At 40.7% G+C, this 15513-nt stretch overlaps 1 protein-coding gene across 3 annotated transcripts in view; it reads right to left on the bottom strand.

The window, feature by feature from the left end:
* CNOT6L (CCR4-NOT transcription complex subunit 6 like) overlaps nucleotides 1-11825 on the bottom strand; it is a 102997-nt gene extending 91172 nt beyond the window's left edge. The window contains exon 1 of one of the 3 annotated variants that reach the window (XM_046656182.1): nucleotides 11431-11825. Coding sequence is in view for 2 of the 3 variants with exons in the window: in XM_046656181.1 (XP_046512137.1) it covers nucleotides 11146-11150 (5 nt within the window). In the remaining variant the exon portion in view is untranslated. Of the gene's footprint in view, nucleotides 1-11076; nucleotides 11202-11430 lie in introns of those variants that run through there. The other 2 variants (XM_046656181.1, XM_046656179.1) reach the window with 2 other exon arrangements.
* Between the last annotated feature and the right edge of the window lie 3688 nt (nucleotides 11826-15513).

Genomic DNA, 15513 nt, shown 5'->3' with positions numbered 1-15513 from the left:
TCTATTCATTTTCCTCAACTATCAAATAGGGATTAATATCAGTTTTGTCAGGATTCTAACAAGAAGTTAATTCACGTAAATCTCCCAGTACAGGGGTCGGCAAACTACAGCTTGGTTTGCCATGATGAATGATTTTACATGTTTAAAGGATTGTTAAAAGAACAAAAAATTTCAACAACAAAAAAGAACACAGGACAAAGATCTTATGCCACCTATGAAGCCAAAATATTTACTATTTATAGCCCTGTACATAAAAAACTTGCCAACTCCTGCCCTTAGCACACAGTAGGCAACCAAAAAACAGGAACTATTCTTACTACCGAAGGATTTTAAGTAGGGAATTTAAGTAATGTAGAATGAGGTATACAAGGATATCTCTGCTGAAAATGTATATAAAGGAACAGACGTTAAAGGAGCAAAAACGGATGCTGGGAGACAAGCAAGGAAAACGTTGCAGTAATCCATTAACTTTTCCTTTCCTTCCTTCTCCTAACAATAAAGGTGAGATCAACTTCTACCTCCTCTCTTTATCCCTGTAGGTTACACTCTCATACGTACTCTGTATGTTACAGCACTTAATGTTATTTGTCATTTAGCATATTACCATATTCTGCCTTCAGTTGTCTGCTATTTATCCCAGCTTAAATCTCCTATAAACATAAGAGTAAGTATTTTGGAGTCAAACAGATCCTGTTTTAAATATTGGTTTTACCAACATTTAAGACTTATTTAACTTGTATGTCTCCTAATAATAAGAAACGTTAATAGCTATGTTGAATTGTTTTGTTTTGTTTTGTTTTTTTACTACAAATGTGCCACATACTGTTCTAAGCACTTTACAGGTATTACTTCATTTAATCTTCACAACAGCCCTCTCAGATAAGGACGATTACTCTTTCTCATTACAGATGAGGAAACTGAAGCATGGGGGAAGTTAAACAAGTTTTCCAGGAGCTGGAAAGTGAAGGATCGAAGGCTCACATTCTTAACCAACTACAAAATGAGAATATACTGTCTAATTCACAGGATTTTTGTGAAGACTAATTTCAACTGCATATTTAAAGGGAAGGGGGTGACTTTTCACAGTCCTTAGTACTCAGTAGTCCAATAAATATAAGTCCCATTTCCTGGCAGAAAAGACTACATTCTAAACTTTTTAAACCCTGAATACAATAGCTTATGGTCAGTAGAAGCTTAATAAATATTAATAGATGAGATACACTTTTAGTGATTAAAATTCTTGTACTGTTTAAAGGATATCATTCACATAATTCACAATGTATTATTTCATAAATTTATATGTAAATGTCACAGAAGACTGCACTAAATATGAACCTATAGCTGACATACCTTGTCAGATTTTTGGTTTTGTTTTGTTTAAATATAAACATTATGATCAGATAACAATGGGATATATATGTAAAGACCCAAACAAAGTCTTTGTGTAGAAAGACACCAAGGTTGGTATATCCTAAATTTAGTTCTATTCTCTCAGCAGTATTGTAACTGGTATTACATAACTCTGATCTATATTACTCATTTAGGAAATCTATTTAAGTAATTTGGGAAGAGAAAAATAAAAAGATTCTAAACCAGAAGACTACAGACAGAGAGGTTCTCTCCACAGATGCAAATAAGGAAGATAAAGTATTATAACTTCTATTTCGTGTCACCAATTTGTGTCACCAATTTCTGTTGTTAATAAATGAAAACAATATGAAAGCCCAAAATTACCAGGCATCTCTTCAGTATGAATGATGATTCTCTCACACAGCAAAGTGAACTATGTATTTCTTCAAAAAAATTAGAAATAAATTTTATCTGTAATGAGGTTTTAAAGTGGATTAAAAAAATTAATGAAAACTAATAATCCTGCTACAAAGGAGAATACAAAACAAAAATTTTATTACCACTTTCCAATTCTGCCTTGTGAACAGGAAGATTCTTAGCTAAATCCAAAGCTATTTAACTTCTGAGACTTATAACATGAAGGAAAGAAATAAAATTAAGAAATATCTAATCAGAATGCAGCTGCATAGAAACACAAAGTTTCAAAAATTAAACAAAGGGTCATCATCACATCAAGTGAAACATAACCTTACCTTGTAGAGCAAAGTTTCCTAAGAAAGCTATTAAATTTTTTAGAAAATTATTTAAAAACTTATATAAACAAAACCATTGATGCTGAAATGTTTTGAGAAAAAAGTCAGGTGACAGCCAGATTCAAAATAAACATGGTAAGATGTGGTGTACACACACACACACACACACACACACACACACACACACACACACAGGAATACTACTCAGCCATAAAAAAAGATGAAATCATGCCTTTTGCAACAATGTGGAGGGACTTTGAGGGTATTATGCTAAATGAAATAAGTCAGACAGAAAAAGACAAATACCATATGACATATAAATAAGGAGAACAGATTAGTGGTTACCAGAGGAGAAAGGGGTGGGAGGAGGGTGAAAAGGGTAAAGGGGCACATATGCATGGTGACAGATGGAATGAGACTTTTGGTGGTAACACGATGCAGTATACACAAGTCAAAATACAACACAGTACATCATAAATTTACACGAGTGACCACAATAAAAAAACAAAAAAGCGAAAAGATTGTTTGGTTTGGAAAGTAAGACAGAATCAGATTAAGCAAATTTAGGACTTTGTTAAAAAACAGTAATTAATTAGAAACAACTAGGAACAATAATTAATAAATAATGTAACTAAAATTCAAAATATGTGGATTTTGGCAAATTAAAACAGTTGAAATACAAAAACCCGAAGCTGCTATTATAGTAAAATTAAGAAAGAGAATGTTTTTCATTCATAATCCTTGTTAATTTGATAACAAACTATCTCATTATGGTTTTAGCTTGCACGTCTGATCACTACTTGATCAGGCTTCTCACATGTTTATTTTTTCAGGCTATGCCCTCTTTTGGGAACTGTCTGTATCCTTTGTCCATGTATCTACAGAAGTCTTATTATTTTTCTAATCAATTTACCATCTTTGTTGCAAGGATGTATTTCATGGTCTAGCACTACCTAGCACATCTGTAGGTGTTCAATAAATATTGATTTCATTGAAAAATGTTTTTAAAAATTTTAAAAGACTAAACACGGACTTCTTCATTAACCATACCCTCATTATAACAAAGTCTTGTTCCTTTCTTTTTAAATCTATGGTTATCACTTCATTTATGATTTAATATTCTTTCTGCTTCCTGTGTCTTCCTCCGACCTACCTATCAAATTAGTCAGAAAAAAAATTCTCCACACTGTTTTCATTGAATGTTTTTCAAAAGAAACAATATTCTCCACTGCTCAAGAAATATGAGTTATTCAGAAAAATCTTCAGTAAAGGATTAGGGGCTCTCCCAATGTGTATATGAATTAATGGGAAGACAACTAGCATTAAAGGAGTAGGGGGCCAGCCATGATGGTTAGTGGATTCGGGGCTCTTACTGCTGCAGCCCAGGCTGTTTCCGGGTCAGGGAACCACACCACCCATCTGTGGGTTGTTATACCGTGATGGCTGCATGTTGCTGAGATGCTGAAAGCTATGCCACTGCTATTTCAAATACCAGCAGGGTCACCCATGGTAAACAGGTTTCAGAAGAGCTTCCAGATCTCACAGACTAGGAAGAAGGATCTGACTACCCACTTCCGAAAAAAGTGGCCATGAAAATCCTATGGAGAGCAGCGGAGCATTGACTGATACAGCGCCTAAAGGAGAGATGATGATGCGAAAAGATGAGGCAGAGTTCCACTCTACTGTACACAGGGTCGTTACAAGTAGGAATCGACTTCTAGGGCTCTAACAACAACAACAACAACAAAAGTAGGGAGGGGAGGAAAGAAGGGAGTGGGGAAAAAGGCAGAAAAAAGCAGAAAAAAGCTACCCCCTCTTTCCCAAGCAAGTTAAGATTATCTGCCACTTATTACTGTACACAGTATCTTCACCCTTCTAATCTATATTTCGTACTTCCCTCAAAACCGAACCCTTACATCCCTTCGTGATAAAAACACTCAACAAACCAGGGATAGAAGGGAACTTCTTCATCTTGATAAACAGCACTAATGAAAACCCCACAGCTAATATCATACTTAATAGTGAAAGACTGAACACTTCCTCCGCCAAGATCAGGAACAAGACAAGGATATGTGCTCTTGACACTTCTTTTCAACAATGCACTGAAGGTTTTAGCCATGGCAATTAGGCAGTAAGATGAAACAGAATGCATCCAGATTGCAAAGAGTAAAACTATATTTATTTACAGGTGACATGATCCTTGTTATACAGAAAATCCTACGGAATCACTAAAAAACTATCAGAACTAATAAACAAGTTCAGCAAATTTGCAGGACACAAGCTCAATACACAAAGTCAATTGTATTTTTATACCCTCGGAATGAACAACCCAAAAACGAAATTAAGAAAACAATTCCATTTACAATAGCATCTAAAAGAATAAAATATTAAGGAACAAAGGCAACAAAAGAAGTGTAAAAGTTATACTCTGAAAACTTCAAAACACCGTTGAAAGACATCAAAGAAGATCTAAATAAATGAGAAGATCCCATGTTTGTGAATAGGAAGACTTAACATTATTACAGCAATGCTCCCCAAATTGATCTACAGTTAACACAATTCCTATCAAAATCTCAGCTGGCTTCTGTAAGAAATTGACAAGCTTATCCTAAAATTCATATGGAAATACAAAAGATCCTCAAAAAGCCAAAATAATCTTGAAAAAGAAGAATGAAGTTGGAGGATTCACATTTCTCAGTTACAAAGCTACAGTGGTCAAGACAGTACTGGTATAAGAATCATCACATAGATTAATGGAATAAAATTGAAAGTCCAGAAATAAACCTTCACATTTAAGGTTAACTGATTTTCTACAAGACTGACAAGACAATTCAACGGGGAAAGAATAGTCCTTTCAACAAATGGTACTGGGACAACTGGATACCCATATGCAAAGGAATAATGTAGACTCCCTACAACAGGCCTTAGACAGAAATTAATTCAAACTGGATCACAGATCTAAAGGTAAGAGCTAAAACTAAAAGACTCTTAGGACAAAACAGAAGCAGAACTCTTTGTGACCTCAGATTAGTAAACGGTTTCTTAGATATAACACCAAAAGCATAAGCAGCAAAAGAAAAAATCAGCTAGACTTCATCAAAATTAAAAACTTTTGTTCTTCCAAGGACACTATCAGGAAAATGAAGACAACTCACTGAATAGGGGAAATATGTGCAAATCACATATGTGATAAAGGACTTGTACCTATAATATACAAAGGATTCTTACAATTCTATAATAAAAAGATAAATAACAATTAAAAAACCAGCAAAAGAGCTGAATACACATCTCTCAAAAAAAGATATATGAATGGCCAATAAGCAAATGAAAAGACACTCATCATCATTAGGGAAATGCAAATCAAACCCACAATAACACACTACTTAACACTCACTAGGAGAGCCATGATCAAAAAGACAGATAACAACAAATGTTGGCAAGTATGTGGAGAAACTGAAGCCCTCATATGCCGCTGGTGGGTTGTGAAATGGTGACATTCTTTGGGAAAAACAGTCTGAAAGTTCCTCAAAAGTTTAAACATAGAGGCATCACATGATTCAGCAATTCCACTCCTAGCCATATACCCTAGAGAACTGAAAACTATGTACACAAAAATTTGAATGTGAATGTTCATAGCAGAATTATTTATAATAGGCAAAAAGTACAAACAACTCAAATGTCCATCAGCTGACAGATAAACAAAAGATGGTATATCCATACAATGGCATATCATGCAGCCATAAAAAAGAATGAAGTACTATTACACAACAGATGGTATATCCATACAATGGCATATCATGCAGCCATAAAAAAGAATGAAGTACTATTACACAACATAATATGGTGAACCTTGAAAACAAGTGAAAGACACCCATGATAAAAGACCACATATTATATTAAGACTCCATTTGTATGAAATGTCCAGAATAGGCAAACATATAGTCAGAAAGTAGAACACTGATTGTTTAGAACTAAGGGTATGGGAGAATTAGGGGTAACTCTTAAAGAATACAGGATTTATATTTCAGGTAATTAAAATGTTATAAAATTGTGGTGATGGCTGTACAACTGTGAATATACTAAACACTACTGAGTTATACATTTTAAATGGGCTACTTCTTTGGTAAGTGAATTATATCTTTAAAAAGCTGTTACAAAAAAACAAAAACAAAAACCCTCTCAACTCTTTCTTTAAGTAGTCCCTGACCCACCCACCATTCCATTTTATCTTACTCCCTCTCGGAATGTCTGTAAACAGTTTATACTACAGTAACTTGCACTTCTTCATTTATTATTTTGAAGTAACTAAATTATAAGTTTTATCTCCCTCACTCACAAGCCATAAGCTTTGCAAGGGTTTCTTCTACTTCTTTCATACTTCTCTTTAGAACCAAGTATAATAATGGGTACAGAATGGGCCCTCAACCAAGGTTTTTAATTTTCAAAATGCAAAATACTAGAAACATTTACCATGGAGAAGTTAACCAAATTACTCAAAAATCTTCCTTTTGAGGAATACAGATATATATAAAACTCCCCAGATCCTTAACCAAACTCTTCAGAATAAAATAAGTAAAGGTGAACTCTGAGGTTTCACATTACAATAATCCTAGGCAATGAAAGAATAAGTTGTAATTCAGTTAAAATTAAAGTTGTCCAGAGATAAAATTCCTTTAATGTATCAGAAGTTCAGTGTTAGTGCAGTTAGCCAAAGAAAGTTGTAGTATTTTCATCATGAAACATGAGCAAAAGTTAATAATTAAACTTTTGTTGTTTACTTGATGATTTTATTGTTCTTTCTGGGTTAAGGCTCACATATATTAATTACAGTGACTTTAGAATTAGAAAAACAGCAACAGCAAATAATAAAACACAGTAAGGTCAACCTAAACGGTATTTCTTTAAAGTATAAAGTAGTAATAATAATAATGCTCTATCTCAACAACAGAAAAAGAAAATTCAAAAAATGTGTTTCCCATGAAACTATACGCCAGAAACTGAAATTCAAAGTCAAATGATTTCAAAGTACAAAGAGAGAGAACTCAAACAGCCCGAACACAGTAGACCACAACAACAATCTATAACTGGATAGTAAAGGAGAGACTCTCTAAAGGTTATAAAATCCAATTGTAATGTTCTCCATAAAACCTGTATCTTTAAATACCTGAAGTTCACTTGTCATTCAAACCCCTCTCATAAAGAGAGCTCCTTCCCTCCTCCTCCTCCTGGGGCTCTTACTCCTTCCCCTCTCTTCCTCCCCCACCCCCAATTTTACTCTTTGAAGATGGAAAGCAATCTTTAACCATTATAACTTACCTTTTAGACATAATTTCATAAATATATGCTACCATCTAAAATAACATCATGAAATGCCCCAAGCTGTCCACCATCCAGGGACTACGTTCCCATCCCCCTTACATTCAAATAAAGCTCTGTGACAAATTCTCACGCATGAAATGTGGGCAGATGTTTGTCACTTTAAGTCTGGGGGTTCTTAAGACATGGTCTGTGGGTAACAGGCAGGGCTCCAAGGCCCTAGGGAATGGTAGAGCCATAAGATGTAAGGAGTCCGGGTGCCTCCATTACCACATGGAGGAAAGCCACAAGCCTGCTAAACAGGAGCACCTGCACTAGACTGTTATGTGAGCAAAATACAAATTTATATGTGTTAAACCACTGAAATTTTGGAGTGTATTTATTACCCTAATTAGCATTACTCAAAGTAATACATGGACAGTCTTAAGTATTTCAATTCACCCAATTAAAGACATAATTTGGAAGAAGAAGAAATAATTTGGAAGGACTGTTTAAAAGCCCATTTAAGTAACATTCAATTTTAAAACCTAAACAGTTTGCCACCTTGATTTTGTTATAACGTAATTCCTTCAGTTTAAACAGTGATATCATGAGTAGTGCCACTCTTAAAAATAAATTTCACTGTCCAATAATCCACATAGTTATACATTAATTCAGTATCATCTATTTTCACAATTATTACAGAGAAGTGTTTTCCTCAATTCTCCCAAACTAAAAAAAAAGCTATGAAGTATTCTAAAATACTATAATTCATAATGTCTAATGAAAATTACCAAATACCTAGTTAAGGACAAAATTCATTTCTATTTTATAGTTTTAACGTATTAAAAATTATCATTTATAACTTTCAAGGTAAGAATTCTTCCTCTAAATATAATCATACGGCAGATAGTTCTGTTCATCGTAAACCCACACACGCATAACAAACACACTTTAACAAAACCATTACGTTTTCATTCTAGTGAAGTTGTCCCTACGATCCTTTACAAAAATCCTTCACAAATGTTTCAAAATTTTAGTGCTTTACTAGGTTTTTTTTTAAAGCTTAACACTGCTAATATAAATAATACTGATATAGGGCCTAACTGGGAAACCTGGCATTAGTAAACAGAGACATTATAAATTTAAACCAATGACACTCCTCCCACCTCTCTTCACTCTGCCTTCACCAAAAAAAAAAAACCTTTATTTAACCTCTCTGTTGCCTTTACCTTAAATTCCATACCATTATTTTTTCCACCACGATACAGTTAAAATTAAATGCACAACACATTTACTACTCCACACAGAATACTAAAAATGGAAAATTATTGAAAGTTGATAGAGGATTTTTGCTTCCATTCAGGAAAATGTTCCAAGAGGTTTTGTTTACCAGGATCAGTCAACATGAACTAAAAAGATTACATAGCAATTTCTGTAGCACTTATACTTTCTGGATCTATACAGATAAAGCAAACCCTAGTTCTTGGATCCTTTTTAAAGCGTGATTGCACTGGAACATATATGTGATACATATAGCTTAAAAAACTTTTTCCTGGGCAACACAGCAAGAACTCATAAAAAGAGTAACGCAACAGAGATGGCCTACTTCAAAATATGAAAAAAAAATTAACTATGACTATATAGTCTCTATAAACTAATACAACAGGCTATTTTAATGACAATCTTATTTCTAAAAAAAAGACTCCTAAAATACAACATTAAAAGTTGTTTATATATACCTATGTATATCAAAGGACTCTGAAACGTTCTATTGTCTTGATTTTTAACTTACAGTTACATAATATCTCTGTAATTAAATGAATATTTCTACTTAGAAATGTTTTTCAATACCCACACTCAAGGCTGCAGAAGGAACTAACATTTAACTAAGCATCTACTATGTGCCAAACATTATGTTTTCTCATTCTATTCTCAGACAACCTTACTATATACGTATTATCTCCTTATTACAGACGAGAAAACAGAGGCTTATCGATATTAAGTACCTTGCCTAAGGTCAAACAGCTAAGAAAAATGCACCGCCAGAGTTCTGAGGTCGGTAAAACAAGTCCTTTCTCTACTAAACCACATGCGTTGTTTTTCCAGTAGTGGTCAAAGAAAACAGCTCTCCACCCATCCTATTCTTCCCCCCACTTTCCAGTGACCAGCATGGAACATTTCTTTGTGACACCAGGTTCAGAAAAAAAGCAATCTCTGGCCACCGTACAGTGCACGGCCTGCAAGGATGGGAAACACATCACGACTTTATCCACAGGGTTTCAGCTGGATGAGCCAACTAGATGTAAATGGAAGAGGGTAGAGTGAATAAAGTAAATCAGCAAATAATTATCCTAATACCATTTCTATCTGGTTCTGAAATGCACTGGCCGATTTACCTTCATAGTTGCGTCTGACTTAGACTACCCTCGAAACAGCTTTCCAGGAGCTCACACTGAGTAGACAATAGAGGCTGCTTGATCTAGGTTTTCGAGACTGTGAGGGAGAACGTGTTTGTCTGGGCAGGACTATCTTGATTGGCAATTAAGATAACTAACTACAAGCTATAAGGGAGTATCTCCCAAAATGTAGCACAGTGCTTCCAATGTGTACAAACGGCTCGGCAAAACTCCCTGAACACAATCCATCCGAAGAGCCCGAGCTAACTAGGCGGCCGAGTGCGGGAGGATGACAGCTCCGGGAACTTCCTCTTCCTCCCCGACCCCTCAGCTCGGCGCGCACGCCTTTCCCCCAGGAGGCAGGATAGAACAGTTTCAAACGCCCCAAACCGATCCAATCCCACCAACACCAGAGGACAGGGAAGTCAGCTTCCAAGCCTTCCCCCGCCTCTCCAAGAGAATTTTTATCTTAAAAAAAATGCACACATCTTACCCACGAAAAAGTATTTGCAACGAAAAATGAAAATATGGACTGAATCCCTCCACACGGCCCTTGAGGGAAGCCTTGAAAGAACGGCCCCCGCCACCGCGGACCCCCGAGACCGACCGCTCTGCTTCACTTGCCCTCGGGGTCCCCGCCAGCCGCGGGAGCCCGCCGTGCGAGCGCCGAGGGGCGCCTCCGCCTCTCCTCAGGACAGCGGCGGCCGGGCCGACGGCGACCGGCGCGTCCCGCCGGCCACCCTCACCTGCCCAGGCCCGAGGCAGCGCCGTGGGCCCGCGCGCCCGGCGGCCCGGGAGGCGGGCGGGAGCAGGCGGCGGGCGCCGAGGCGGTTAGGCCGCGCTGCAGGCCGGCGCGCTTCCTGCCGCGGCAGCGGGAACGGCAGCCCGCGGCGGGCGGCGCGGCCCGGACCGCCGCTCTCGGCCGGGCTGCCGCGCGTGTGCCGCGGACACACTCCCTCTCCGGGGCCCGGGCCCGCCGAGCAGCTCTCATCTGGGAGGCTCCGGAGCCTCGGCCACCGAACGGGAGGGACACGCCGCTCGGGGGTCTCGGACACACGGAACCCGCGCCCAGAGTCCCGGGCCCTGGGCGCGGACCCCCCCAACACACACACACACACACACACACACACACACACCCCGGAACCTCGGCCGCCTCCGACACAGCCGCCGGTCAGCCCCACACCCGACACACACCCACTCGCGGTGGGTCCTTCAGGCCGTCTCTCCGCCCGCCAAACTCCCAACTCGCACACCCACACGCACATTTGTCCCTCTCCCACCTCATCTCCCCGGGGACGCGCTCCTCTTCCCAACACTCGATCCTACTCCGAGGCGCACACACTCTCTACCTCATTCTCTTCCTCCGGCCCAGAAGGAGCAACAGCAGCCATTTCCCCGCGGCAGGGGAAACACACACACACAAACACGCGCGCGCGCGCACCAGGCCCCCCCGATGCTTCCCCTCCCGAGCGGCGGCCGCAGACGCAAACACAAACACCCACGGCAGGGCCGCGCTCCCGCCCGCCCCGGAGGGAAGCCGCCGCGCCAGGCAGGGCCCGGACCCCGGCGCGCGGGCGGGCGCGCGGGGAGGGCGCCCGGGCCTGGGTCGCGGAGGGCCTGCGCCCCCTCCTCACCTGCATTCAGCGCGCCGGGGTCCGGGCGGCGGCGGCGGCGGCGGCGGCGGGGCGGCTGGTGCTGGTGCTGCGGCGGCGGGGGAGGCGGCGGCGGCGGTGGCGGCGGGACTGAGTGCAGCAAAGACATGCAGGCAGCCCGCCGGGGGGAGAGGCACCGGCCGGAGGGGACGCGGGGCGGGCGGGCCGGGCCGGGCCGCCTGAGGAACGGCAGAGGCGGTGGCGAGGAGGACGGCTGAAGGGAGCGAGAAGGAGACGGATGGGGGGCGGGGAGGGGGACGAGGGCCGCGCCGCCGGGCTTCGGGGACGGTGACCCTGGGCGCGCAGGAGAGGCCCCGCGGCCGCCGACGCGAAGGCCCCCGCCGGAGGAAGCTTCGCCCCCGCAGCCGCCGGAGCCGCGGCTATTACTCCGAGAGCCGCGCCGAGCCTGGCCTTGGCCTTGGCCTCCTGGCGCTGGGGCTGCCGCCGCTGCGGGGGTTCCTGCTGCGCCTGCTGCTGCCGGGGCCGAGGCTGCTGCACAGAGACGCCAGCTTTCGGTGGCTTTGCTCTCGCTCACACACGTTCACACCCCCGAGGGCTGGGGGAGAGGCGTCCGCGCGATATCGGTATTGAGATTAATAACAAGGTGCAGAGAGTGCGAGGAGGAGGGTTGATTGACGTGGAGGGGCTGGCGGGAGTCAGTCACTCCCCTGCGCCGAGGGGTGGGGTGAGGGGGAAGGGGGCGGAGCTCCAGCGCCGCGCCTTGGCCCCGCCCCCTGGGCGCCTCGTTGGGTCGCGGTGCGCTTGCGCGCACGGCTGCCAGGGATCTTGCCTGTTTCCTCCTTTACCCTTGCTGTTTTCTTACTCTCTGTTCTTGGCTTGAGTGACGAGCGGCGCTGGGAAGGCTGGTAGCGTATCAGAAATTCACAGCCACAAAGCCATGTTGGGGGTCGGGGAGGGACTGGCGAGGCCTCCTCACCCGGTGTTCGTGCGTGTCCTCGGTGCTGTTTACTGCCCGCTCGCGCGAGGCGGCCTGATGGCGAGGCCGAGCGCTGACCTGCTGGCTAACGAGACGCCAGGAGAGGTGAAGTGACCAAAGGAAATGTTTCCGGACATCTTCGGTGGGTTTTTGTTAATAACGTGTGCCATCTGTAAGTTGTATCCCAAAAGATAAATAAAAGAACCTGTGACGCTCTGCGATAACCCGGTCCTGTTTATTTTCTAAATTCTCCATTCTCGCGATAGAAGTAGTTGGGCAGCGCCGGCTACAGAGCGAAAACATCAAAATGTAAACTGGAAATATTAATGTTTACTTGGTGAATGTGGCCTTGACATTTTAAGTTTCTGGGATTTAATTTTGTTTTTGTGAGTCAGCTTCAGCTTTTACCACCAGCAGTTCAAAAACAAATTATACCAGCTCTAGAAGCAGAATACTGCTGTTGCAGTTTTGCACAATCTCTTTCTCAATGCATGCTCCGGTCTTGTGTACTTACCAGTGTTAGTCAAGGGGTTATTAGCAGTGTTCAGTATTTTTTGCCCACAAGGGTGGTGTTTTGCATACTAAGCATATTGTGTTGGTTGCACTTAATCTTAGACCCTGTTGTCTGAAGTAAAAGGCCTTCATCTCCTGGGGGAAAAAGTGCGGTAAAAATGCAAATCATCATCTAGCCAGAGCTGATCAGCTTTTAAAAGAGCCCACCATTGCAGAAGGACAACTGCACCACTTTCATCTTTACTACCAGGAAGTGTGAGTGAGTGAGTGAAGAAGCCCTTCAGGACGTAGAACGTCGCGGCTACTTTGTTTTCTGCCTGTGTTAAGTTTCCATTTCCCCCGCTAGCAACACCACCCCCATACCCGCTTGTGTAATAGGTGTCAAAATGGTCTTTATCCCGGAAGAAGTTCCACTGATTCCCACTATCTTGAGCCTAGGCTGACATATAATGAATAAGCTTCTTTGGCTTTGTGCAAAGCCAAACAAGTCACTTCAGGAGCCCAGAATAGTAAACCTGCCGCAGTGGCATCTTGCCACAGCATTTTTCCTTGGCACACAAACACTCTTCCCCAAGGAGAAATAGTACCAAATGTTGAAGAAAAGAGGAAAATAAACGCCTAAAAATATAGAAATCAGACAATGGAATATCTTCACAGATTTAAGCTGCTTCAAATACCTACAGATATATAGATTCCTAGTTATTCTTTCATATACAATAAACAAACATCTGTGGAGGGTGTTTTATGTTCTAGACATTGTATTTAGTGTCAGATAGAAAGATAAGCATATATAGTCCCTATTCTTCAGTAGCTCACAGTCATTGTAGGAGAAGCAGACACATAAACAGGAAATTCTCACAGAACAAACCAGAAATGAAAGTATGAAAGGTGGCACAAAATTCATAGTCACCACAATGCCCAGGAGGATAAAGCTGATGACACTGGTATCTTCCCTTGAGCCATCTGACACCTGCCTCTCTCACGGGCTGACTAGCAGTACTGACTGGGATGAGGAAAGAGGGGGGAACCTTTGTGGATGTTAAAGAAGCACTAATAAATGGTGGGCTTTGCTGGTCCTGAAACTCACATTTCTATAGGAAATATTCATTGTTGGCCTTTAAATTTTAAATACTAAATGAGTCACAATCCTTGGAATAATTGTAATTGTGACAGAGTTAAGAATCGTGGATTAAAAAAAATAGTGGGTTTCATTATAAAAAGATCAATTGAATGCAGGTTAAGTTTAAATAATCTCCACCCTAGGGATGTTCTCTTTATTCCACGGCACGTTAATTAACTCTCACTAAAAACGAAAGGAAAGCAATACTTCTATATATTACTGAGTATAACTATCATCCAAAAAAATAGATTATTGTTTTTCTCATTTGCAATGAGATTGAGATTAGAGAAATAGCAATTTTCAAATAGTTAGCACTGTACAAATGCTGAGAAATTAAATCTTGACAGATATAAAAAAAATTCCTCATAAGACTCCAATTCATAAAACATTCCAACAACAAAAAAGTAGCACTTAAGTCATTTTTAAAAATCCATTTTATGGTAGCTCAAAGCTTGCAACCTTCTTTTGATATCTCATTTCATGGGAATTATTCATATTAATTAAGATTAAAAATAAGAACACAGTAAGAAAAGATCACTTTAAAGAAGGGATTTATCCAAGTGAAGGCTTTTGGCTTAACTAAAGCCTTTTTGACCAAGTTGATATAATAGCAGCACTGTGTAGGTACAGTTTGTTCTGAAACAACACTTGTGTATATTTGTATTATTATGGAATTGCTTCATTTCTTCTCAATCAAAAAAAGGTACTTGATGTTCTAGCGACCACCTGTGTATTTTCCAAATTAGCAATTAATATTTGATTTGAGTAAAGCTGATCTCTCCAAGTTTTTTCTTGGAGAAAAAGAAATTCACAGGTAGCTGGACCTATTAGATCCCTTGTAACTATGTCCCTTTGTCTGTTCTCTGAAATTCTGTTGAGCAGCTTGCTCAGAAGGCAAAGATTTAAAAGTTTTTGTTTAAGAACGTTATTACTATTTGATAAAGGATCAATTAAACTTTGTTTTACTGATTTGAATACACACCTTTATACTAATAGCTACATAACTTTTCAAGAAAAGGGTCACATTTAAATTATTCAGTAAGGTATAATTAGTAAAATAATTAAATGTAATTTACCTGATATTCATTAATATAAGTTTTAAACAAGTATTAATCAAGATGATCTTGAGTTTTTACTTCCAAGACCTTCTGACAGGGCTTCCAAACTATATTCCAGTGATATATTCTACCTTTTACTGAACTACACTCCTCTCCGTCTTCTCATCTTTTACTCATCTTATTCTTCTTCCTCTCTCTCCCTCTATCCTCATTACTTTATTTCTAATATTTTTTTGGGTACCAGCTACCATGGGTATATGCTTCCAAGAAAGGTGACTTTACTCATTGCCTCTGCCCCTCTTCAGGTCAATCAACTCTCTCTTTCCATCAACCTCCCCTTTGTTCTTTCTCTAGAATGACTGTTGATGACAGCAAGGACCATCCCACTATCTTTACCAAAGATGAACACTTTCCACCATGATTAATAGTGAGCCATA

This window comes from Equus quagga, chromosome 3, assembly GCF_021613505.1.
Source record: "Equus quagga isolate Etosha38 chromosome 3, UCLA_HA_Equagga_1.0, whole genome shotgun sequence".
Lineage (NCBI taxonomy): Eukaryota > Metazoa > Chordata > Mammalia > Perissodactyla > Equidae > Equus > Equus quagga.
Note: the sequence above shows the minus strand (reverse complement) of the source record. Positions and strands in the feature narration are given on the sequence as shown.